The sequence below is a fragment of the Pseudophryne corroboree genome, chromosome 2 (genome assembly GCF_028390025.1).
Source record: "Pseudophryne corroboree isolate aPseCor3 chromosome 2, aPseCor3.hap2, whole genome shotgun sequence".
Classification (NCBI taxonomy): Eukaryota; Metazoa; Chordata; class Amphibia; order Anura; family Myobatrachidae; genus Pseudophryne; species Pseudophryne corroboree.
The window spans coordinates 365,771,313-365,798,731 of NC_086445.1; the positions used below are offsets into that span (position 1 = coordinate 365,771,313).

Consider the following 27,419-nt stretch of genomic DNA (forward strand, 5'->3'; position numbering starts at 1 on the left):
CGGACCACATGTCCAACTGGTCCCGCCAAAACCAGTCTGGAATTTAACCTGCTCACCGAATGGCCTCGTAGGTCGCAACCATCTTCTTCATCAACGGAACGTATTGATGGATTTACACTGTTGCAAATCTGATCCGGCTCTGGATCCTCAGAGCTCTTTCCACTGGAAGAAACAAACTCTCAACAGTTCTGTATCTAACCTCATTCCCAACTCCGACATCCGCGTCGTTGGGATCAACAGTGATTCTGGCAAGTTCAGGAGCCAACCACTGTGTTGAAGAACTGTCAGAGAGAAAACAACGATTTGCACCACTTGTTTCTTGTCCTCGCCGTAGTCAGGAGAGCGTCCCAGTACAGAATAATAATGGCTTTTACTATTGAAGGAAAACCATCATACTGCCATCACTCCGGTGAATTGGCAATGACAATCCTGAATAGCAAACCCAGGTAAGCCTAATGCGGAAGAAACCTTACTTAGACCCTCTTTCTCCTTTTACAGATTGGAGATCCCTGCCCTGAGAAATTCCATCTTGTAGTTCGACTTCTTAAGTAGAAATTTTTGGGATTGTTCCCGTGTCGGACTGGGGCATGAAAGGCCCACCGGGAAAATGCAGTGATAGGGGCCCATACCTAGGGTTGTGGTCAGCCTACAAAGGGGGTGTGACCAACCCCAACAGAGGCTTGCAATACACAACAGACTTGTGCAGTGTAATGCAACATATCTACCATGTATAATACAAGTGCACAGTCTGGAACCTGATCCCTAGAGGAGGAGTGGGGCCCCCAGGCAGTGGGGCCCACCGGTGGTTTCCCCTGTACCCCTGTGGGCCAGTCCGACCCTGAATTGTTCTGACCGAGCCGTCCAGGCTCAGAAGCACGAAAAAGCTTGAATAACAGTTTGTTTGTTTTCTTGTGACCGGGACAGCAGGACAATGTCCTGATGCCGACCCAACTCTTGTATGGCGTCGCATACTACCTCCCCGTCCAGAGGAGAATCGGTAAGATATATTTGAAAAATCAATGAGGGGAATCATCTGGAAACTCCAGTATGTCCCCCTTGGGACTCTATTGTTAACTCACTGGTCCATGTCCATTCCAGGACTGACTGAAGAGTATTAGACGTGGTCCCACCGGTGTGGGCTCCCGCAAGATAGACCCAGCGACATGCGGTGGATGTGGTAGAAACAGATGATGATTTCTGCTTCTGCGAACTTGAAAAGGCTGCTGAACCTTTACCTTTTCACCTTCCTCTACCTGCAAAGAAGGGGAAAAACCGTATCCATCCGGTCGAAATGACTGCATCCTACAAAAATGCGTCACCAACCGTTGTGAGGGAACATAGCTCAAGAAGGTAGACTTACCAGTGGTATCTGCCGAGATCAACTTAACAAAGCCATCCCCAAACCTGGTTTCACCTTCATAGGGAAGATACTCCAGTACTTCTCGGAGTCAGCCTCAGCATTCCATTGGTGAATCCACAACGTCTTCCTAGTCGAGACCGCAATGGAATTGGCCCGCGAACCCAAGAGTCCTATATCCCTTGTAGTCGCACGGCAGTATGCTGCAATGATATAGACATGACTCAACTTCAGGAGTACCCTGCATACAACTACTCCCCCCATGCGCATGTAATGCTAGTATAAACAACGTACATGCGGACACATAATTAGAGTATCACATATCTTCCTGCAAACGATCCTTTGTGACAGAGCCCCGTGCAGAACAGGGGTGACTCTCACTTTCTTCTATCCATGAGAAGGAATAACTTTACCTCAGCATTCATTATAAATATTTATATATATATATATATATATATATATATATACATAAATATACCTTCAAACCTTCAAATGCACCTGTACACACATATATCTATATATATATCTAATGCGTATACATATATCCTTTTGTCAGGAACAGCAGGGTCCCTAGTGACGTTAGTACGTTCCAATGTGTATAAAAAGGTACTGAATGCCGATTTTGTGGATCTGATCAGGAAACATTATTCGTCGATTTCAGGGAGTAGTAACTGGGCAAAATAAAATGTTTGCGATCCCGAGGGGTCTGAGAGAAATCAATTCTATGAATATGAATCCCTCCATAAATATTATTGCATCTGTGATCGTGCCACAGACCAATGTAAACTTACTATACATACATATACATATAGGTATAGCTCTTTCTGATATCATATTATCATGTCAATATCCACCCAGTCAGATATTGTTGGTGCCAACAGGGTCACCCCCCACGTCTGTGTCTCCCATATAGTTTTCTCTCGGAAAAAATATATCTCTACTGACATGTTGACATTGATTTACATGTACCAAGTACTATTAGGAGTCAACAGCGCCGACATAGTCATTCCCTTTGTGGCAGAGCACTCAGCCTCAGATATGCCGACACACGTGTACCAAACACCCACGACATTACACTGGCTATAAGGGATAGGTATCCGGACTCCAGGTCGACAACAAAAAGGTTGACACACCTTAGGTCGCCGCCAATTGGTCGACACACCTTAGGTCGACGTGGGCAAATGTCGACAGGAACAAGGTCGACATGGAAAAAGGTCGACATGAGTTTTTCACGATTTTTTTCTTTTTTGGAACCTTTTCATACTTAACGATCCACGTCGACTACGATTGGAACGGTAATCTGTGCCGAGCGAAGCGGTAGCGGAGCGAAGGCACCATGCCCGAAGCACGGTGAGCGAAGTGAGCCATGCGAGGGGACGCTGTGCATTAATTGGGGTTCCCAGTCACTCTACGAAGAAAACGACACCAAAAAATCATAAAAAAACCATGTCGACCTTGTTCCGGTCGACCTTTTGTCCATGTCGACCTAAGGTGTGTCGACCAATTGGTGTCGACCTAAGGTGTGTCGACCTTTTCATTGTCGACCTGGAGTCCCAGACCCAAGGGATAGACCCCAGTACATTCTGTCATGGAAACACATAAGGAGTTTACCAGCTCATTTACACCGCGCTCATGATATAGTGTGCTTTTATTTTTAACTTAAATTGCACTAAACAACTGTGCCCCCCATCATTTTTCACTCTGATCTATACAGCAGTGTTTTGGAAGGACCAGCGTCTCTGTGAGGAGAAAATGGCGCTGGTTAGAGCTGTGAGGGCTAAGCCACGACCCCTTAATGGCGCGCTTCAGTCTCGCTTATTTTTATATATTTATACTGGCGGGGGTCTGTATATAGTGCCCAGGCACTGTATACTCTTATGCCAGTTGCTATTGAGGTTTTTATGCTGCCCAGGGCGCCCCCCCTGCGCCCTGCAGTGCCGTTTTGTATGTGGGAGCATGGCGCGCAGCGCGCCCGCTGCGCAGTACTTCAAAAGCCGTCACTGAAATCTTCTGCCGTCACTGAAGTCTTCTGATCTTCTTCTACTCACCCGGCTTCTGACTTCTGGCTCTGGAAGGGGGGTGACGGCGCGGCTCCGGGAACGATCATCTAGGCGTACCTAGCGATCAGACCCTCTGGAGCTAATGGTGTCCAGTAGCCTAAGAAGCAGAGCCTTGAAACTCACAGAAGTAGGTCTGCTTCTCTCCCCTCAGTCCCACGATGCAGGGAGACTGTTGCAAGCAGTGCACCCTGAAAATAATAAACCTAACATAAAGTCTTTTCAGAGAAACTCAGTAGAGCTCCCGTGTGTGACCAGTCTCACTGGGCACAGAATCTAAACTGGAGTCCGGAGGAGGGGCATAGACGGAGGAGCCAGTTCACACCCATTCAAAGTCTTAAAGTGCCCATGTCTCCTGCGGATCCCGTCTATACCCCATGGCTCTTGAAGCATCCCCAGCATCCTCTAGGACGTATGAGAAACACTGTGGATGAATTCCTGCTCCAGAGCGCTCTTGACCTCAGACTGGGCGACAGTTTATTTTTCAGTTGCCAAAGGTGCATAAACAAAGTATTGAGCAAAGGCTGTGAATACTTATGTACATGTGATTTCTTAGTTTTTTATTTGTAATAAATTAGCAAAAATCTCAAAAACACTTTTTTCACATTGTCATTATGGGGTATTGCGTGTAGAATTTTGAGGGAAAAAAATTAATTTATTCCATTTTGGAATAAGGCAGTAACATAACAAAATGTGGAAAAAGTGAAGCGCTGTGAATACTTTCCAGATGCACTGTATATATACCATGGGGTATATGGTAAAAACATATAACATATACCATAGGGTATATGGTATAAACCATATACCCTATGGTTTGCACATATCTTCACTGTGCAGATCTATGTCTGTGATGCAGGCGGCAATGCCCCCCTAAGCCGCAGCTGCCATTTGGGGGCAGTAAAGGTGTGGTACGGTGAGAATTTCTGAGAACATGGGGCGTGGAGGCCCAGTTTTTGGGGCTTGCCAAGGCCAGTAGCTGCATCCTTTAACGAAACCTGAGAGATACTTAGACGGTTGATGTTCACGCAGATGATACGATGCTGCGATCAGAGATGCCGACAGTAGGCATCTTTTTACACAAGATGCAGCAATAGCATATTTTCATATACCAGCTATATCTAGATGCAGCTGCTGTATGAACTGCGTCCATCTCTGAATCAGTTCCCATATGCAAATCTGAAACCATTTTAGTATGCGTTGCATATTAAAAACGAGTTTTATGGTAAGAACTTACCTTTGTTAAAACTCTTTCTGCGAGGTACACTGGGCTCCACAAGGATTGGACAATGGGGTGTAGAATAGGATCTTGATCCGAGGCACCAACAGGCTCAAAGCTTTGACTGTTCACAGAATGCACAGCGCCGCCTTCTATATCACCCCGCCTCCCAGCTGTTATGATTCCAGCACTCTGGTCAGAGGAGATCTTATGGCAAGGACCGGAGTACTGGAACGGAATGCTGAGGAAGGGAGCAGGACAGGAAAATAGCCTCTGGCGCCCAAACTCTGTTGTCTCACCCGTGTTGTCAGAAATCCCCTGCGAGACTATGGTTTCTTGAGCCCTTGGCAGCCGCGTTTGAAGGGCGGATTATGTCTGCCCAACTTCGATGCCCCCCTGTCTTAATGAGAGACAAAGGGAAACCCGAGACAGGGTGATAACAAGAGGCCCTCTAACTAAACAACCAGGCCAGGGGCTAAGCAAACTCAAAACTATAATATGTGCGGAGAAACCGCCAGGGAAAAGGACAACCAAAATATCCACTTGTCCAATTCTCCTACCTGGCACCGCCGAGTACCAGAGAGGACTTGTGGAAGCGGAACCCTCCGCAAATGCTCCAAACACAAAATATAAAAGGTAAAGCGGCTGAGCCGCAACACACGGCAGAGCCGCAACTCACGAACACCACTGGATATAAAACGGTGATCAGTCAGGACTCCAGGGAACCAAACGACCTCTTGGGATGAGATGACAACTCCCGAATACCGGACTTCTGAGGACTGGAATGACCGGATACAGCAGGACTGGAAACAGACTCTCAGCAAACAAAGGCAGCATGCAGGAAGCTATTACCGGCGTCTGTGAGAAGCCCTGGGAGTGTATTTAACAAGGAGTCCTCCAATCAGCTGCTAAAGGCTGATTAGAATAAATGCCGTGCAGCTGCCTTGCTGCACGGCCAGAGAGCAGGTGAATATCTTAATTTCCTAAAGCCTAGCAACGGGGAACGCGGTCTGCCAGTGGCGTCCCCGTTGCTAGGGTCCGTGCGGCTCAGCGCGCCCGGCGTCTAGCGTTGCTAGGGAGCCGGCGGCTGTACGCGCATGGCGTCTCTAGTTGCTAGGCGCCGGGCCGCGCAGACAAGCGGACCCCGGCGCCTAACAGTACCCCCCCCTTGAGGAGGGGTCAAGGAACCCCTAAAGCCAGGTTTCTGAGGAAATTCCCAAAAAAATGCCCTCTTGAGCCTCGGGGCATGAAGATCCTTATCCAGGACCCAAGACCTTTCCTCCGGACCATAGCCTTTCCAGTGAACCAGAAAATACAGCCGATCCCGGGACAATTTGGAATCGAGAACCTTCTCTACCAAGAACTCCTGTTGTCCCTGTACATCCACTGGAGATCTACCCTGAGAGATCTTCCAAGGAAATCTACTGGAAGAAACGTATTGTTTCAACAGGGAACAATGAAACGTATTTCCAATCCTGAGAGATCTTGGTAAACGTAACCGAAAGGCAACTGGGTTGACTCTTTTAATAATAAGAAATGGCCCAATAAATTTGGGTCCCAGTCTAGCCGAGGATTGTCGAAGCCTGATGTTGCGAGTCGACAACCACACCCTATCTCCCACCTTAAAAGTGCAAGGACGTCGGAGCCTGTCAGAAAATTTCTTCTCTCGAAAGGCCGCTTTTCTGAGAGCAAGGTGCACCTTTTTCCAAATGGCTCTGAGATGGGAGGTTAAGGTAAGCGAGGAGACTGAGGAATGATGAAAAAAAGAATTAGCTCTGGGGTGAAAACCAAAAACTGAAAAGAATGGAGACTCTTTAGTGGAGGAATGACAAGAATTATTGTAAGCAAATTCAGCCAACGGAAGAAACTCGGACCAATCATTCTGGAGTTTGGCTGAATACAAGCGCAAATATTGTTTCAATGATTGGTTAACTCGTTCGGTTTGCCCGTTGGATTGTGGGTGGTAACCGGATGTTAACGACAATTTCATCTTCAATGAGGCACAAAAACATTTCCAGAATTGTGCGATGAATTGTGGAACCCGATCAGAAACAATATCAGTAGGCAACCCATGAAGCCTGAATACATGGCGGAGAAACAAAACTGCCAACCCTTGGGCAGAAGGCAATCGGGGAAGAGCAATAAAATGAGCCATTTTACTAAAACGGTCCACTACCACCCATATGACTCGGAATCCAAGAAAAAGGTTGAAAGCGCTGTCCACAATAAAGGAGTTTTTTATTTGATTAAAAAATTATAAAATCACTATTCACATATATCCTTATCAATACTGATCTAAAGGTTTAGACATCGAAACATATTACGGACCATAGCTATTTTCCAGTGGTACCTATTAGTGAAACAGTTTAAACACAGTGGGTACACTTGCATTAAATTGACACACTCTACATCAAAATAAACAATTGTGTTAGATGTCATATACTAATCCACTCAGTGTTTATTCCTTTTTGATAGTTCACTCCTTTAAGCAGCCTCCTATAAACGTAATTGGAAGGGTTAAATGTTCACAGTCCCAGACATATCCGGAGAGATATGTTCACCATGAATCTAAATTATATATCTCCTCCCGCTGGGACAATAATCCATCCAAAGCCACAGATTTAGAGCACGCAATATCTGAATTAAGGAGATAAAGTAGCTACTTTTCTTAATGCAATCCCTTAATTGGCGGCTATTATAACTGAATAAATTGCCGTTCTGACGGGCGTCCCCGTCTGGTGATAGAGTTAATTATATACAGTAGGACTTCTGTTTATATAGGCATGCTCCACAGTTCATTCGTGAGTTCTTATTCAATAAATGGAGGCCGCATACACGGCTGATCTCACCCCTGTTCGTATCGGCTACTGCTCCCGCCGGGCGTCCGTCGGTATCTTAGGCAGCACGCGGCTGCTTCTCCTGCACCAAGACTCTCGCGGACCGCCTCTCCCAAAACAGTACCACAGAAAACTTGCGGTGGTGTGGTCTGTCGGGCTAATTAGCTCCGGCGGTGTCTGTCCCAGCGGGAGGAGATATATAATTTAGATTCATGGTGAACATATCTCTCCGGATATGTCTGGGACTGTGAACATTTAACCCTTCCAATTAAGTTTATAGGAGGCTGCTTAAAGGAGTGAACTATCAAAAAGGAATAAACACTGAGTGGATTAGTATATGACATCTAACACAATTGTTTAATTTGATGTAGAGTGTGTCAATTTAATGCAAGTGTACCCACTGTGTTTAAACTGTTTCACTAATAGGTACCACTGGAAAATAACTATGGTCCGTAATATGTTTCGATGTCTAAACCTTTAGATCAGTATTGATAAGGATATATGTGAAGTGATTTTATAATTTTTTAATCAAATAAAAAACTCCTTTATTGTGGACAGCGCTTTCAACCTTTTTCTTTGATTTATATATAAACTATTGGGATTCAACAAACCCATTATTGAAAGCAGCAGTGCACAATTGAGAGGAGGTGCATTTTATTATTAAGGAGCTGCACAGCTGACACACACAAGAGCTTAGCGCTTTCTAAGTTTGAGGTTGCTTTTTTGACTCGGAATCCGGCTGAAAGGGGAAGGTCAACCACAAAATCCATGGAAATATGAGACCACGGCCTGAGAGGAACATTTAAGGGCATAAGTTGCCCGATGGGCAAGGAACGGGGAACCTTATGCTGTGCACAAACCTGACATGAATAAACAAATTCCTTGACGTCTTTAGAAAGACCAGGCCACCAAACTGAGCGAGAGACTAACTCCAATGTCTTAGAGACTCCTGGATGCCCTGAAACTTTGTTATCATGGAATTCCGTTAAAACAGTAGCTCTCAAAAACTCAGGGACGTAAAAACGACCAGCAGGAGTAATTCTAGGAGCTTGGTGTTGAAGCTGTTTTAACTGGGTAAATAAATCTTGTGTGAGGCCCGCCCAGATGACCGAAGATGGAAGTATGGGGTAACAGGATTGTTATTGTGAACCAGAAGAAAGCTACGTGACAGGGCATCAGCCTTAGTATTCTTGGAACCAGGCCTGAAAGTGATTATAAATTTGAAACGCGTAAAAAATAATGCCCAACGTGCCTGCCGGGCATTAAGCCGCTTAGCCGATTCAATGTATTGCAGGTTCTTATGGTCAGTCAATACCGAAATAGTATGTTTTGCTCCCTCCAGCCAATGCCTCCACTCCTCGAAAGCCCACTTTACCGCCAGTAACTCCCGATTACCAACGTCATAGTTGGATTCAGCGGAGGAGAATTTCCTGGACATAAAGGCACAAGGATGTAACTCCAGAGACTCCGGATCCTTTTGAGAAAGGATAGCCCCCACTCCAACCTCCGAGGCATCAACCTCCACCACAAAGGGCAATTCCGGATTAGGATGTCTGAGGACTGGTGCCGAGACAAAGGCTTGTTTCAAGGCCCGGAAGGACAACTCAGCTTCACGCGACCAGTTGGTAGGATCCGCTCCTTTCTTTGTCAGAGCTACAATGGGAGCAACCAGGTCAGAAAAAGAATGAATGAACCTCCTATAATAATTTGCAAACCCTAAAAAGCGCTGAATTGCTTTTAAATTGGTGGGTTGCGCCCAACTAAGGATGGCCTGGAGTTTCTTTGGTTCCATGGAATATCCCTGAGGGGAAATTATGTACCCTAAGAAAGATACTTCCGTGACATGAAACTCACACTTCTCCAGCTTGGCATATAAATGATTCTCACGTAACTTTTGAAGAACCAGACGCACCTGGGTAACATGTTGTTCCATTGATTCAGAAAAAATCAGGATGTCGTCTAAGTAAACGACCACGAATTTCCCTAGGAAGTCACGGAGCACATCGTTAATGAGGTCTTGAAAAACTGCCGGAGCATTGGACAGGCCGAACGGCATCACCAGGTATTCGTAGTGACCCGACTGAGTACTGAAGGCCGTTTTCCACTCATCTCCAGATTTAATTCGGATGAGGTTGTACGCTCCTCTAAGGTCAATTTTAGAAAAAATCACAGCAGAACGTAACTGATCAAAGAGTACAGAAATCAACGGCAAAGGATAGGTGTTTTTAACTGAGATCTTATTCAGGGCTCTAAAATCAATGCAAGGTCTAAGCGAGCCATCCTTTTTCTCCACAAAGAAGAAGCCTGCACTTAAAGGAGATTTTGATGGTCTAATAAATCCTTTCTCAAGGCTCTCCTTTACATAATCATTCATAGCCGCAGTTTCTGGCCCGGATAATGCATATAATCTTCCCTTTGGCAATGCGGCACCAGGAATTAACTCAATAGCACAATCATAAGGCCGATGGGGAGGCAGAATGTCCGCATTGCCTTTGGAGAAAACATCAGCAAACTCCTGGTATTCCACCGGAATGAGTTCTGGAATGATAGCTGCTACTCTGACTGGAAACGTGATACATTCCTTATCACAAAAAGTACCCCATTGTGAAATCTCCCCCGACCGCCAATCAATGGTGGGATTATGAAAGTCCAGCCAAGGGTGACCCAGAACAACTGGAACTGCTGGGCAATGTGTAAGAAAGAACTCGATTTTCTCGGAATGTAGAGCTCCTACTGTAAGTAGTACAGGGGGTGTACGGAGAGAAATAATCCTATTAGACAGCGGACTCCCATCTAAGCCATGCATGGTGACACACCTACCCAAAGGTAACTGAGGAATGCCTAAGGCCTTAGCCCAAGTTAAATCCATAAAGTTTCCTGCAGCTCCACTGTCAACAAAAGCCGACACCGAAGAACTGAGGCTGCCAAAGGAAACTTTAACTGGGACTAAAAGGGAGTTATTCGAGGAGATAAGCTGCAGACCTAGGTGAACCCCCTCACAATTCACCTGGTCAAAGCGTTTCCCGACTTGTTCGGACAATTACGAGCAAAATGTCCCTTACCCCCACAGTACAGACAAAGACCAGAATTTTGCCTTCTGGCTCTTTCTTCAGGAGACAGCCGGGAGAGACCCATCTGCATGGGCTCCTCTACGTCTTCAGGAATGGAATATACACACGGACTTGACCTTACAGGTGCTCCTTTTTCAGCCCTCCGCTCTCTGAGACGACGATCAATCTTAATAGAAAGCTCCATGAGTTTATCGAGAGTCTCAGGAGCGGGGTACTGAAGGAGACTGTCTTTAATAGACTCTGATAAGCCGAGGCGAAATTGACTGCACAGGGCTGGGTCATTCCAGCCACAGTCGTTCGACCAACGGCGAAAATCCGTACAATAAACCTCCGCAGGATTTCTACCCTGTCTGAGAGCGCGCAACTGACTTTCAGCGGACGCCTCTCTATCAGGGTCATCATACAAGAGCCCTAAAGACTCAAAAAAAGCGTCAACTGACAACAATGCCGGATCCTCTGCTCTTAAACCAAATGCCCAGGTCTGAGGATCCCCCTGGAGCAAAGAAATAATAATCCCGACCCGCTGAGATTCAGTACCCGAGGAAGTCGGTCTTAAACGAAAATAAAGTTTACAGGATTCTTTAAAATTAAAAAACTCTTTTCTATCACCAGAAAAACGGTCAGGCAAATGCATCTTTGGTTCAGGGACTACCCTTGGGGAAGCTCGCAAAAGATCTTCCTGCGACTTCACCCGAAGAGAAAGATCCTGAACCATCTGAGTAAGTTCTTGAATCTGGCTGACTAAGAGCTGACCAGGATTTGGCCCTAAACCTGTTGGATTCATGAGGCCGATAAACTCTCACAAAACTGAATGAGAAAAAATTAAACCCCGTTTAATTTTAAGTTTTGGTATGGCCGGTAATAATGTTATGATTCCAGCACTCTGGTCAGAGGAGATCTTATGGCAAGGACCAGAGTACTGGAACGGAATGCTGGGGAAGGGAGCAGGACAGGAAAATAGCCCCTGGCGCCCTAACTCTGTTGTCTCACCCGTGTTGTCAGAAATCCCCTGCGAGACTATGGTTTCTTGAGCCCTTGGCAGCCGCGTTTGAAGGGCGGATTATGTCTGCCCAACTTCGATGCCCCCCGGTCTTAATGAGAGACAAAGGGAAACCCGAGACAGGGTGATAACAAGAGGCCCTCTAACTAAACAACCAGGCCAGGGGCTAAGCAAACTCAAAACTATAATATGTGCGGAGAAACCGCCAGGGAAAAGGACAACCAAAATATCCACTTGTCCAATTCTCCTACCCGGCACCGCCGAGTACCAGAGAGGACTTGTGGAAGCGGAACCCTCCGCAAATGCTCCAAACACAAAATATAAAAGGTAAAGCGGCCTAGCCGCAACACACGGCAGAGCCGCAACTCACGAACACCACTGGATATAAAACGGTGATCAGTCAGGACTCCAGGGAACCAAACGACCTCTTGGGATGAGATGACAACTCCCGAATACCGGACTTCTGAGGACTGGAACGACCGGATACAGCAGGACTGGAAACAGACTCTCAGCAAACAAAGGCAGCATGCAGGAAGCTATTACCGGCGTCTGTGAGAAGCCCTGGGAGTGTATTTAACAAGGAGTCCTCCAATCAGCAGCTAAAGGCTGATTAGAATAAATGCCGTGCAGCTGCCTTGCTGCACGGCCAGAGAGCAGGTGAATATCTTAAATTTCCTAAAGCCTAGCAACGGGGAACGCGGTCTGCCAGTGGCGTCCCCGTTGCTAGGGTCCGTGCGGCTCAGCGCGCCCGGCGTCTAGCGTTGCTAGGGAGCCGGCGGCTGTACGCGCATGGCGTCTCTAGTTGCTAGGCGCCGGGCCGCGCAGACAAGCGGACCCCGGCGCCTAACACCAGCACAGGAGCTCAGTTTTTAGTTAACCAGCCCAATGCAGTAGCAGGAAAAGAGACGACAACGGTTAGTAGCCAAATACACCACACTCTCAAGACAGGAGAAGTGTCAGCGGCTAATGCCAAACCAACCCAAAGAAGCTAAGTGCGTCAGGGTGGGCGCCTTGTGGAGCCCAGTGTACATCGCAGAAAGAGTTTTAATAAAGGTAAGTTCTTACCATAAAACTTGTTTTCTGCTGCGGGGTACACTAGGCTCCACAAGGATTGGACAATGGGGATGTCCTAAAGCAGTTCCTTATGGGAGGGGACGCACTGTAGCGGGCACAAGAACCCGGCGTTCAAGGGAAGCATCCTGGGAAGCGGCAGTATCGAAGGCATAGAACCTTATGAACATGTTCCCTAAGGACCACGTAGCCGCCTTGCACAATTGGCCAAGGGTCGCACCACGTTGGGCCGTCCAAGAAGGTCCAACAGACCGAGTAGAATGGGCCGTAATGTGAGCAGGAGCTGATAGACCAGCCCTCACATAAGAATGTGCAATCACCATTCTAATCCATCTGGCCAGAGTTTGCTTATGAGCAGGCCAGCCACGTTTGTGAAATCCAAACAAAACAAAGAGAGAAGCAGATTTTCGAATAGAAGCAGTTCTCTTCACATAGATACGGAGAGCCCGTACCACATCCAAAGACCGCTCTTTGGGAGACAAATCAGGAGAGACAAAGGCCAGAACCACAATCTCCTGATTAAGGTGGAACGAAGAAACCACCTTAGGTAAATATCCGGTACGAGTCCTAAGAACCGCCCGGTCACGGTGAAAAATCAGATATGTGGAACTACAAGACAAGGCACCCAGATCCGACACTCTTCTAGCAGAGGCAATAGCCAGCAAGAACACCACCTTAAGGGAAAGCCACTTAAGGTCAGCTGAACCAAGTGGTTCAAATGGAGGCTCCTGCAACGCCTCCAAAACCACCGACAAGTCCCAATGAGCCACATGCGGGACATAGGGAGGTTGGATATGCAACACACCCTGAGTGAAAGTATGAACAACAAAATCGCAATTTTTCTCTGAAACCAGACCAACAAGGCAGAAATATGAACCTTAAGAGAGGCCAGACGCAGGCCTAAATCTAGGCCTTGCTGCAGAAAAGCCAAAAGTTTGGCTGTACTAAACTTGGAAGCGTCATAATTGTTAGATGCGCACCAAACAAAGTAGGAATGCCAGACCCTATGATAAATCCGAGCAGAAGCCGGTTTCCGGGACGGCAACATAGTTTTAATGACCCCTTCAGAAAACCCCTTAGCCCTCAAGACGGAAGCTTCAAGAGCCACGCCGTCAAAGATAGCCGGGCTAGGTCCTGGTAGACACAAGGGCCCTGAACGAGGAGGTCTGGGCGTTGTGGAAGTAGAATTGGACGCTCTGACGATAGGCCCTGCAGGTCTGAGAACCAGTGCCGTCTGGGCCACGCTGGAGCTATAAGAAGCAGATTTCCTTTTTCTTGCTTGAACTTCCGAATTACCCTGGGCAGGAGTGACACCGGAGGGTACGCATACAGCAGCCGAAACCTCCACGGCACCGCCAGCACATCCACGAATGCTGCTTGAGGATCCCTTGTCCTTGCGCCGAAGACCGGAACCTTGTGATTGTGTCGAGGTGCCATCAGATCCACGTCTGGAAGGCCCCACTTTTCCACGAGGAGTTGAAACACTTCTGGATGGAGGCCCCACTCGCCGGCATGCACGTCCTGACGACTGAGAAAGCCCGCTTCCCAATTCAGGACTCCCGGAATGAATATTGCCAATATGGCCGGTATATGGCGTTCCGCCCAACGTAGAATCAGTGAGACATTCTTCATTGCCAAACGGCTTCGAGTGCCGCCTTAATGATTTATGTAAGCCACTGTGGTGGCGTTGTCCGACTGTACTTGAACAGGATGGTTCTGAATTAAATGCTGGGCCAGGTTCAACGCATTGAAGACCGCCCGCAATTCCAGAATGTTATTCGAGAGGAGAGATTCCTCCTTGGTCCACCGACCCTGAAGGGAGTGTTGCTCCAGCACCGCGCCCCAACCACTTAGACAGACATCTGTCATCAACAGGACCCAGTTGGATATCCAGAAGGGACGACCCATGCACAATTGTTGGTCCCGGAGCCACCAGTGTAGCGACAGACGGACCTCCGGAGTCAAGAGGATCATTTGAGATCTGATCCGGTGAGGCAGGCCATCCCACTTGGCCAGAATCAGGCTCTGGAGGGGGCGAGAATGGAATTGAGCATACTCCACCATGTCGAATGCTGATACCATTAGGCCCAGCACCTGCATTGCCGAATGTATCGACACTTGCGGACGAGAAAGGAAGCAACAAATTCTGTCCTGAATCTTCAGGACTTTCTCCTGAGACAAGAACAACCTCTGGTTGTGAGTGTCCAACAACGCTCCCAGGTGCACCATGCTCTGAGCAGGGACCAGGGAGGATTTCCTCCAGTTGATGAGCCACCCGTGGGCTTGTAGAAACTGGACCGTCATATCCAGATGACGCAGGAGAAGATCTGGGGACTTTGCCAGGATTAACAAGTCGTCCAGATACGGCAGTATCCTGACCCCTTGACGGCGGAGTACCACCGTCATCACCGCCATAACTTTGGTGACGACTGGCGGAGCCATTGTTAAACCAAAGGGTAACACCCGAAACTGGTAATGTAGGTTGCCAATAGCGAACATCAGGTATTGTTGATGTGACACTGCTATAGGAATATGCAGGTAAGCATCCTGTATGTCCAGGGAGACCATGTAGTCCCCAGGTTCCAAGGCCAGAACTATAGAGCGAAGGGTTTCCATACGGAACTTGGAGACCTTCACAAACCTGTTCAATGCCTTGAGGTTGAGAATGGGCAGGAAGGACCCATTCGGTTTCGGGACTAGAAACAGCGGAGAATAGTACCCCCGGCCCCTCTGAGCAAGAGGCACCTGTACTACGACTCCTGTATCCAGGAGGGTCTGTACCACCGATTGTAGAGTTTTTGCCTTTGTCTGGTCCAAAGGGACATCTGTCTGGCAAAATCGATGAGGGGGTCGGAATTTGAAGGCTATGGCGTAACCTCGAGTGACGACTTCCCGTACCCAGGCATCTGAAGTGGTCTTCACCCATTCCTGGGTATACCCTAGAAGCCGGCCCCCCACCCTGGGATCCCCCAGGGGGAGGCCCGCCCCGTCATACGGCAGGCTTATCGGTCTTGGCAGCTGGCTGACGGGCAGCCCAGGCTCTTTTGGGCTTCGGCTTACCAGGTTTGGAAGTGCGGTCCTGCTTATGGTACGCCTGACCTTTTGCTTTACCTGAAGGACGAAAGGGGCGAAAGGACGTACCTTTAACCTTCGACACAGTAGGAGCGGTATTAGGCAGACAGGCAGTTTTGGCAGTAGCCAAGTCAGCCACAATCTTATTTAAGTCCTCCCCAAACAGAATATCTCCCTTGAAAGGGAGTACCTCCAGGGTTTTTCTAGAGTCCAGATCCACAGACCAGGATCTCAGCCACAATATCCGGCGAGCCAGGACTGACGTAGTAGAGGCCTTGGCTGCTAGGATACCGGCATCAGAAGCCGCTTCTTTAATATATCGAGAAGCTGTGACAATATATGACAAGCATTGTCTAGCATGGTCAGAAGATATTTCAGCTTCTATCTCCAAGGCCCATGCTTCAATAGCCTCTGCTGCCCATGTAGCTGCAATAGTGGGCCTTTGTGCAGCCACCGTAAGGGTGTAAATCGCTTTCAGACAATCCTCCACACGTTTATCCGTAGGCTCTTTTAGAGACGTGACGGTAGTGACAGGTAGAGCTGAGGAAACCACCATCCCAGTCACATGTGAGTTTACTGGAGGAGGCGATTCCCAATTTTTAGACAGCTCTGGCGTGAGGGGAGAGCGAGCCAGCATCTTCTTTTGGGGAACAAACTTCGTACCCGGGTTTTCCCAGGGTTCCTGACGTATATCCACTAGGTGGTCAGAGTGAGGTAAAACTTGCTTAACCACCTTCTGACGCTTGAACCTATCTGGTTTCTTAGGAGGGACGGATGGCTCGGGATCATCCGTAATCTGCAGAATTAACTTAATAGCCTCCAAAAGATCAGGAACATCCACATGTGAACTACCCTCCCCATCAGCCGTATCTGAATCAGAACCTGAGGGGTCAGTAAATGTGCCGTCTTCATCAGACGAGGTGTCAGTGACAGCAGTGGATTGTGAGGAGATAAGCGCTTAGAGGACCTCTTGGACTTAGGTGAGCGTTGGTCAGACTTTTTTAGTAGTCAAGGACTGGTTCAACTAATTTAATTGAGCAGATAAATCGTCTGCCCATGGCGGGTTAGCTGCAGGGACCACATACGGTTGTACCGGCATTGGGGGTCCCATAGGGGGAGTTAGTTTATGAACTAGCGTATGCAGAAGCGTGGAAAAAGCGGCCCACGGTGGGTCAGTATGTGCCTCCGTTGCCACAGTCCCACTGGGGGGGCAAGGAGCCCCCAGAACCAGAGCCCACAGCTGCTATATTCTCCTCATATGGCCCCGTGGCGTCAGCAACACCGGCAGTGTGTTCAGCCCCAGAACCGTTACCCTCAGAAGCAGACATGATATAACTTAAACATAGAAACATAGAATTTGACGGCAGATAAGAACCATTTGGCCCATCTAGTCTGCCCCCTTTTTTTTTTTTTTTTTTATCCGTTAGGCAATCTCAACCCTTTTTGAACCTTAATTCTTTGTAAGGATATTCATATGCCTATCCCAAGCATGTTTAAATTGCTCTACAGTCCTGGGGGGGTCAATCCGACCCGTTCGCACGCAGCTGTTTTTTAGCTGCGGTGCAAATGGGTCGGGACTGCGCACGGGGGTTGCCGGGAACAAGGAAAGCGGTCGCAGCGGCGAACCACAAGAAGATTTACACGAGGAAGGCGTGTCGGGGCGGCAAATGACCGTTTTCCGGGAGTGGTCCAGTGAACGCAGGCGTGTCCATACGTTTTGAGGGCGGATGTCGGACGTCAAATCTGGGACCTGCATCGCTGGATCCGTTGCAAAGGGTAACTAGGTATAGGGCTAGTCTCGTGTTGCTTGAAACTTTTTTAACATAGCAGGGCTGCACAAGCGATCGCAGCCCTGCTAAGCTAAAATACACTCCCCCATAGGCGGCGTCTAGTTGATCGCACGAGCAGCAAAAAGTTGCTACGTGCGATCAACTCGGAATGACCCCCTTAGCCTCTACCACCTCTGATGGGAGACTATTCCACTTATCCACTACCCTTTATGTGAAGTAATTTTTCCTTAAATTTCCCCTGAACTTCCCCCCCTCCAGTCTCAGTGTTTCCCTCCTGAGCTTTGTTAAGACCCTTGATATATTTGAAAGTTTCTATCATGTCCCCCCTTTCCCTTCTCTCCTCCAAACTATACATGTTAAGATCTTTTAGTCTTTACCGGGTAAGTTTTGTGATGTAGGCCATGCACCATTTTAGTTGTCCTTCTTTGTACACTCTCTACTGTATTTATATCCTTCTGGAGATATGGTCTCCAGAACTGGACACAGTATTCCAGATGGGGCCGTACTAATGACATACACAGTGGCATTATCACTTTTTGTCCTGCTAGCGATTCCTCCCTATGCAACCAAGCAGCTGACTTGCCCTTCTCATTGCTTTGTTGCATTGCTTTCCTGCCTTCAAGTCACTTGAAAAAATGACTCCTAAATCCCTTTCCTCCTCAGTAGTTTCCATTATAGTACCCTTGATACTATATTTAGCCTTTGGGTTTTTGAGACCCAAGTGCATGATTTTGCATTTTTTATCATTAAACTGTAGTTGCCACGTTCTTGACCATTTCTCAAGCCTACCTAGGTCATCAATCATTTGTTATATCCCTCCCTGTTGCATATCTTGTATAATCTGCAAAAAGGCATACTTTCTCTTCAATACCATTTGCAATGTCACCAACAAAGATATTAAAGAGAACTGGACCAAGTACAGATCCCTGGGGTACTCCACTGGAAACATTTCCCTCCATAGATTGCACTCCATTTACTACAATTGTGTTTCCTATCCTGCAACCAGGTTCTTAACCATTTAACTGTTTTGTAATCCACCCCCAGGCTTTCAAGTTTATTTAACAGTCTGCGATGTGGGACAGTGTCAAATGCCTTACTAAAGTCTAGATATGCTCCCCATTGATCTACAGGAAGAAGTCGCAGGGGGCCAAATCCGGAGAATACGGCAGCAATTTGTGGCCCAATTTTGCTGTGGGACGAGTGTGCCACTGCATTGTTGTGGTGGAACAGCACTTTTTTCTTCACCAAGTGGGTCCGTTTTCTCTTCAATGAGTCGTCAAATCTGCCCAATAATTGAGCATAATACTGCCCTGTGATCGTTCTTCCCTTTTTCCAAATATGAGGTTAACACAGTACAATTATCAGCAGCACTATACCTCTGTACCCAAACCCCTGCACAGTGTAGTCAGCACTAGCAGAGATAAAGGAGAGCTATGGTGACTAAATCACAGAGAAAAATACGTAATACAGTATATCTTTGTTAAAATCCTATATTAGATAACACCTGACGCACCAAGCCCCCTCAGGTTATGGAATATAGGGATAGCAGGTTGAGTGAAAGACACGAAATGGACACCACTCAGCTATCAAATGCACACACAGAAAGTCACAGTTTGTACAATGCAGAGGTTATTACTGACAATAATACTGCACTGGACTAGCTTACACAGCTATATAACAATAGATATAACAGTACACAGTAAGAACTGGATGTATATCACAGGGTAATTGTACTAGAACACCCTGACTAAGTGCACTCTTTCTTAACGATCACTGTCTAAAAAGGCAGGTAGAATACTTAAGTGTCATGTAAAGGCACAGCGCTGACAACCAGGCGGCTTTACATAGGAGGATTTACCCAAGCAGTCCCAGGAACAGTGAACTGAGGGATAATGGCGCCGCAGACACTGACCGGATGTGAGGAAAAGCCAGATATGCAGCTCCAGGGCAGGAACACTTGCTAGAAATGGCGCCCTGGGGCTGGGGGAGGGGCTTCAGGTCTAAGCCTTATCCCCTCTGCTGGCAAAACCACCGGGTACTGTGGGCAATATAAGAATTGGTCTAGAGAGAAAACCTGACCTGCGCCCATGCCCTGGTGATCTAGTGGGATCGCCTGTATCCACAGTGTCCACCGCCAGCGCGCGCGGCCCGCCTCCCACTGACCGCGCCGGATCGCGATAAAGACCGGGTCCCGCAAGCGGGACCCACTTACCACCTCCCGAAGCGCGGCCACGCGATCCTGGAGAGCCCCAGCCGTGTGTGTCTAGCGTGAAGAAAACCGGAGCCTCCGCTGTAGGTACCCGGCAACCAGGGCTCGGGAGTGTACAGCGCCGCTGGGGAGAGCTGGAGCTGCAGCAGTGAATGTCACAAGACATTTACCACAGCTGCTGCCCTTGAAGTCTTCACTTTTTACCTCATAAAAAGCTTTTCTTAGGGCTGCCTGGACAAGCCCCTGTGTTCAGTGCCTGCTTACTGCAGCACCAACTTACAAAACTGAGCTCCTGTGCTGGGAGGCGGGGTGATATGGGAGGCGGCACTGTGCATTCTGGGAACAGTCAAAGCTTTGAGCCTGTTGGTGCCTCGGATCAAGGCCCTCATTCCGAGTTGTTCGCTCGCTAGCTGCTTTTAGCAGCATTGCACACGCTAAGCCGCCGCCTACTGGGAGTGAATCTTAGCTTTGCAGAATTGCGAACGAAAGATTCGCATAATTGCGAATAGAAATTTCTTTGCAGTTTCTGAGTAGCTCGGGACTTACTCTGCCACTGCGAACAGTTCAGTCAGTTTCGTTCCTGGTTTGACGTCACAAACACACTCAGCGTTCGCCCAGACACTCCCCCGTTTCTCCAGACACTCCCGCGTTTTTCCCAGAAACTGCAGCGTTTTTCCGCACACACCCATAAAACGTCCAGTTTCCGCCCAGAAACACCCACTTCCTGTCAATCACACTCCGATCACCAGAACGATGAAAAATCCTCGTTATGCCGTGAGTAAAATACCTAACTTTTGAGTAAAATAACTAACTGCATGCGCTCTGCGGACCTTGCGCATGCGCAGTAAGCGACTAATCGCAATATAGCGAAACTCGGCAACGAGCGAACAACTCTGAATGACCCCCCAAGATCTTATTCTACACCCCATTGTCCAATCCTTGTGGAGCCCAGTGTACCCCGCAGCAGAAATGGTTGCAAATTTGCATATGGGGCGTTGACAACTGCAGAATATGTGCCTAGTTTACACTAAACCTAAATCACATATACAGTACCCCTTTCAGACTGCCAGCAATAACCCAGTTTATTGCATGTGAATGCACAGTAACACGGTTGCAGCACAGTCTGAAAGGGTCCAGTTGATATAGCCCAAGTTGAGTGACCCGGTATTTCAACTCGGGTAGCGAGCAGGGTTGAACACGGGTTCACGTGCAATACACCAGATTATTGCTTGCGGTCTGAAAGTGGTATAATACAGTTGCTGGAGATATGAAATGGTTATTCAATGTAATTAGCAATTAAAACTTGTACTTAGTGAATTAATATTTCACATAATTCCATTTGTAGTCATCACAATATTTTATCATACAGTATGAGTCACAGAATAATGACTAAGATAGGTACACAGCAGATGAGTCCCACAATGAAAAAGCATGGGTATCACTGGAATACACTAAAGATATTCTTCTTCTACAAGTATGTCTGTTAGTCATATCCCAACACAGTACAATCTTCATAAACAATTTACAATACAATAAATTAAAAAATAATGTATTTCTTGGTATTTTATTATAATTTCAATAATTACATCAATGCTATAGAAGGTGTTGCTTTACCTGTGTGTAGTTGTGCTTCTGAGGTATAAATTATATTTCTCTTCGGCAGACAACCCATCTATCATAAGGTAAAAAATAAGAAAGTTGCTTTGGCCTGAGGCTTGGCTGATCAGACGGGTCTTCTCCAGCATATATGTGTACAGTCTGGCTGGAATTCAAATAAATGTGTGTTTGAGAAACCTTTTTACAAGTTTTTTTAAGTTCCAGTTATAGTATTATTAATAATAGTGCAAAGGATGTCATGTACCCCTGATTCTTAAAACCTAAATAAATATTTAAGGCCCAAACTCCCAATTGTATGGGACAACAGCCACCTTTGGGAGGTGGCCATTCACCAATGTATAAAAAATTGGGTAGTAATGTTAGTAGTCTGAACTTTAGTCTACATTCTGTACTCTCTTCCAGCGACACGGCCTGATTTAGAGGTAGTTGGTAATGCTGCCATGATCGCAGCGGTTCTCTCAATAGCAGTTGCAGAATATGCAAATGCTAATCTCAGCCTTACCTTTGTGCGCTACCGGGTGATGGAGTGTATGAGTGATGATACACCCACTTTCAGCCTCCGCGGTCTGTGCAATTGCAATGGAAATTGTAAGCACTCCAACATTTACGCAACATCGGTTTCACCATTGACATTTACGGAATCCTAAGGTCTACTCTAACTCTAGATATTCTCCTCAAATCTAACTAAACCTGGCCTCTGAAGTAGTGGATTTGTGATTTGGAATGCAATCGCAAATACCATCGGACACTTGAGTTCCCACTTGCGCAGTAAGGAGTTCCAGGATTATTTAGGCATGTGCAATAGCAAAAAAGTTGTTCAACTCATTCCCTACACACAACTTCCTCCTTCAGGGTATTCTTATCCAGCTTTTTAAAAAGCCGCATACAGCGCAATGACACCCTTTTACTGGCAAACCAGCAATCCACTATACTTCTCTCAGACATTGCATCCTGCTACTGTATCTCAATCCATCAATTTTCTAATAAAACTAGAGATGAGTGGGTTCGGTTAGTTGAGATCCGAACCCCCCCGAACTTCACCTATTTTACACGGTTCCGAGGCAGCCTCGGATCTTCCCGCCTTGCTCGGTTAACCCGAACATGCCCGAACGTCATCATCCCGCTGTCGGATTCTTGCGAGATTCGTATTCTATATAAAGAGCCGCGCGTCGCCGCCATTTTCACTCGTGCATTGGAGATTGAACGGAGAGGAAGTGGCTGCATTCTCTCCCTGAAAAGCTCCATAATCTGTGCTCAGTGTGCTGCAAATATCTGTGCTAAGTGTGCTGCAAATATCTGTGCTCAGTGTGCTGACAATATCTACGTTCTCTGCCTGAAAATGCTCCATATCTGTGCTCAGTGTGCTGCAAATATCTGTGCTCAGTGTGCTGCATTGTGCTCTGTGTCAAGTATACTATCTCTGTGCTGCATTATTGTGAGCAGTATATAGTAGGACAGTGCAGCATTTTGGTGACCAGCAGTATACATATATAGTACAGTACAATAGGCCATTGCTGTATCTTGCAGCTCTGTGTCACTTCTATTATCCTGATCAATGCTCAATATCTGCTGCATTGTTGTGACCAGTATGTATACTGTACTGTGCGACGTGTGTTATACACCTGGTGATTTTATACATCCTGTAATCTGTACTGAGCGATGTGTGAGATACACCTGGGGATTATACACCCTATACACTGTACTGTGTGATGTGTGAGATACACCTGGGGATTATACACCCTATATTATTATCCTTTATTTATATGGCGCCACAAGGGTTCTGCAGCACCCAATTACAGAGTAGATAAATAATCAAACAGGAAAACAGCAACTTACAGTTGATGACAGTATAGGACAAGTACAGGGTAAATAAACATAGTTACATCAGCAGATGACACTGGAATAAGTATTAGGTGGCAGAAGACTGCTGGATGTGGTACAGTTGAAGATTATTAAAGTAAGACAAAGGATAAGCACATGAGGGAAGAGGGCCCTGCTCGTGAGAGCTTACAATCTAAAGGGGAGGGGTAGACAGACATAGGTGACACAGATGGGGTACATAGAGAACGTGGAACAGAGGGTTAGGATGAGATTTGGCTGGGTTTGGTGAAAAAGTGGACCCCCAGAAGGCACAAGTCAATACTTAACATTACAACATTTTACTGGGCTATGCAGGAGAAAATTAAAAATAGGGGAAAAAAAAAAGATTCGATAACTTCTACCGCTTTCAAAAAGGTCAATGGAAGCTGAAATAATGGACAACTACCTCATGGAAGCCAGATACAGTATACCAAACAGTACTTAGCAGAGTTAGGAATGAGTGCTTATGAAATACAGTAACATTTTGTCATAAGGGCCCTCATTCCGAGTTGTTCGCTCGTTCTTTTTCATCGCATCGCAGTGAAAATCCGCTTAGTACGCATGCGCAAAGTTCGCACTGCGACTGCGCCAAGTAACTTTACTATGAAGAAAGTATTTTTACTCACGGCTTTTTCTTCGCTCAGGCGATCGTAATGTGATTGACAGGAAATGGGTGTTACTGGGCGGAAACACGGCGTTTCAGGGGCGTGTGGCTGAAAACGCTACCGTTTCCGGAAAAAACGCAGGAGTGGCCGGAGAAACGGTGGGAGTGTCTGGGCGAACGCTGGGTGTGTTTGTGACGTCAACCAGGAACGACAAGCACTGAACTGATCGCACAGGCAGAGTAAGTCTGGAGCTACTCTGAAACTGCTAAGTAGTTAGTAATCGCAATATTGCGAATACATCGGTCGCAATTTTAAGAAGCTAAGATTCACTCCCAGTAGGCGGCGGCTTAGCGTGTGTAACTCTGCTAAATTCGCCTTGCGACCGATCAACTCGGAATGAGGGCCCATATTTCAGAAACTGCATGGCTGGTCTCTTGCACTCTTTTGCTCTAATACATCACCTGCTTTAGGATTTATATTCAAAAACATGTCTCCATAATCCCAAAAACGTCAGTCCTCTTGGAAAGTGGTTTGTTCCTTTGTAAGGGAAAGAGAACAAACGTTCTCAAACAACGGTTTCTCAATTTCTTTTTCCTCTGGGAAGGGATTGTGGATTTGCAGGAATATCTGAGCATTTCTGTAATCAGAAAGCAGCGACTTTCTACAAATGTTTACGAATAATTCCAGTGATTTTGTTATTTTCTTCCAGTGATTTGGACCAATAATACCATTGATTAGAATTAATAATTCCAGTGATTTTGGCATTTTCTTCCAGTGACTTGGACCAATAACATTGATTAGAACAAATAATTCCAGTGATTTTGTCATTTTCTTCCAGTGATTTGGACCAATAATACCATTGATTAGAATGAATAATTCCAGTGATTTTGTCATTTTCTTCCAGTGATTTGGACCAATAATACCATTGATTAGAACGAATAATTCCAGTGATTTTGTCATTTTCTTCCAGTGATTTGGACCAATAATACCATTGATTAGAACGAATAATTCCTGTGATCTTGAGGTGTTTGTGTCACTTAGCTTAGCCGTCCAGCAACCACAGTGCACCTCTTTTTCTCTTTTCTTTGCAGCATGTGCTGTTTGGGGCCAATTATTTTATTATTATTATTATTATTATTATCCTTTATTTATATGGCGCCACAAGGGTTCCGCAGCGCCCAATTACAGAGTACATATGCACATAATCAAAACAGGAAAATAGTGACTTACAGTTGAAGACAATATAGGACAAGTACAGGGCAACTAAGCATAACTACACCAGTAAACATAGAGATAAGTTCCAGGTGGCCAAAAAACTGCGGGATCTGGGCAGTTGAGGATTATTAAAGTAAGAAAAGTATAAGCACATGAGGGAAGAGGGCCCTACTCATGAGAGCTTACATTCTAAGGGGAGGGGTAGACAGACAGGGGTGACACAGATGGGGTACATAGAGAGCGTGGAACAGAAGGTTAGGTTGAGATTTGGCTAGGTTTGGTAAAGAAATGGGTCTTAAGAGCCCGTTTGAAGTTTTGTAGAGAGGTGGAGAGTCTGAGGGGGAGAGGTAAAGAATTCCAGAGAAAGGGAGCAGCATGTGAAAAATCTTGGAGATAGGAGTGGGAGGAAGTAATCAGAAGACAGGAGAGTCGGCGTGCATTAGCAGAGCGAAGAGGACGGGTGGGAGAGTAAAGGGAGATAAGGTCAGAGATGTAGATGGGAGAGGAGTGGGTGAGAGCTTTGTAAGTGAGTGTGAGAAGTTTGAATTGGATTCTGAAAGGGAAGGGAAGCCAGTGGAGGGCCTGTAGGAGAGGGGAGGTAGACGTAGTGCGTTTGGTGAGGAAGATGAGCCGGGCAGCAGCATTGAGGATAGATTGGAGTGGAGAGAGGTAATTGTCAGGGAGGCCAGTTAGGAGGAGATTACAGTAGTCCAGTCTGGAAATAATCAGTGAGTGAATAATGATCTTAGTGGCATCCTGGGTGAGAAAAGGTCTGATTCTGGAAATGTTTTTGAGATGAAAATGACAGGTTTGTGAGAGGTGCTGAATGTGTGGTTTGAAAGAGAGGGAGGAGTCAAGGATTACGCCAAGACAGCCTACTTGGGGGCTACGGGAGATAGTCGTGCCATCAATGGATAATGAGATTGTGGGAGGTGAGGCTGTGCGGGAGGGTGGGAAGATGATCAGCTCAGTCTTAGACATGTTGAGTTTAAGAAAGCGCTGAGACATCCAGGAAGAGATAGCAGAAAGACAGTTTGAGGTACGAGTGAGGAGAGCCGTGGAGAGATCAGGGGAGGAGAGGTAGATTTGAGTGTCATCAGCATAGAGGTGGTATTGGAAGTTAAAATAACTAATGAGTTTACCTAAAGAGGATGTATAGAGAGAGAAAAGGAGAGGACCAAGAACAGAGCCTTGGGGGACACCAACAGTTAGTGGAAGTGGGGGGGAGGTAGCATCATGAGAGGAGACAGAGAAGGAACGTTCAGAGAGGTAGGAGGACAGCCAGGAGAGGGCAGTATCACGCAGACCAAGAGAGTGAAGGATTTGCAGAAGGAGAGGGTGGTCCACAGTGTCAAAAGCAGCAGAGAGGTCAAGAAGAATAAGCAGAGAGTAGTGGCCCTTAGATTTGGCTGTATGGAGGTCATTGCAGACTTTTGTGAGGGCAGTTTCAGTGGAGTGGAGAGAACGGAAACCAGACTGGAATGGGTCAAGCAGTGAGTGAGAGGAAAGAAAGGCAGTGAGGCGATTATAGACAATACGCTCAAGAAGTTTGGAGGCAAAGGGGAGGAGAGAGATGGGTCGATAGTTGGAGAGAGTGTTAGGATCAAGAGTGGGTTTTTTAAGAATAGGGGAGACAAGAGCATGCTTGAAGGCAGAGGGGACAGTGCCTGATGAAAGGGAGAGATTGAGAAGGTGGGCAAGATGGGAACAGGCAGAAGGAGAGAGTTAGCGGAGGAGGTGGGAGGGGATAGGGTCGAGCGGGGAGGTTGTGGGGGGGGGAGGAACGGATGAGGGCCATGACTTCCTCGCCAGATACATGGGAGAAAGATGTCAGAGTTGGTAAGAGGGAAGGGGAGGGGTGGCAAGGGATGGGTGGTGGCTGGTTGCTGGTCTGGTGGGATGTGATATCCTGACGTATGGAGTCAATCTTGGATGTGAAATAAGTGGCAAAGTCAAGAGCAGACAATGAGGAAGGGAGAGGAGGTGGTGGTGGGCAGGAGGGAGTTAACAGTGGCAAAGAGGCGCCGGGGGTTGGAAGACTGGGTAGAAATGAGGATTTTGAAGTATGATTGTTTAGCAAGGGAAAGGGCAGTACTGAAGGATGAGAGCATGAATTTGAAATGGAGGAAGTCTGCTTTAGAGCGTGATTTCCTCCACTGTCGCTCGGCAGTACGTGAGCATTTTTGTAGATATCTGGTGCATTTGGTGTGCCAGGGTTGAGGTGTTGATCTGCAAGGGTGAATAGTGGTTAGCGGAGCAACGGAGTCAAGGGCAGAAGTAAGAGATGCATTGTATAGGGATGTGGCTTGTTCAGGGCATGTGAGAGAGAGAAGAGGAGAGAGAAGGGAGTCAAACAGGGAGGATAGGGATGAGGTGTCAATAGCCTCAATGATACGCTTCGTGATGGTAATAGGAAGAGGATATACAGCGCTAAACACTAGA

The 27,419-nt window shown here is 46.9% G+C and overlaps 1 protein-coding gene across 7 annotated transcripts in view; it reads right to left on the bottom strand.

Moving 5' to 3' along the window:
- Positions 1–27,419, bottom strand: part of MYO16 (myosin XVI) — a 1,104,874-nt gene that overhangs the window by 543,566 nt on the left and 533,889 nt on the right. For all 7 annotated transcript variants that reach the window (XM_063953181.1, XM_063953183.1, XM_063953182.1 and 4 more), the window contains one exon: positions 21,295–21,442. In XM_063953181.1, coding sequence (XP_063809251.1) covers positions 21,295–21,442 — 148 coding nt within the window. The remainder of the gene's footprint in view (positions 1–21,294; positions 21,443–27,419) is intronic.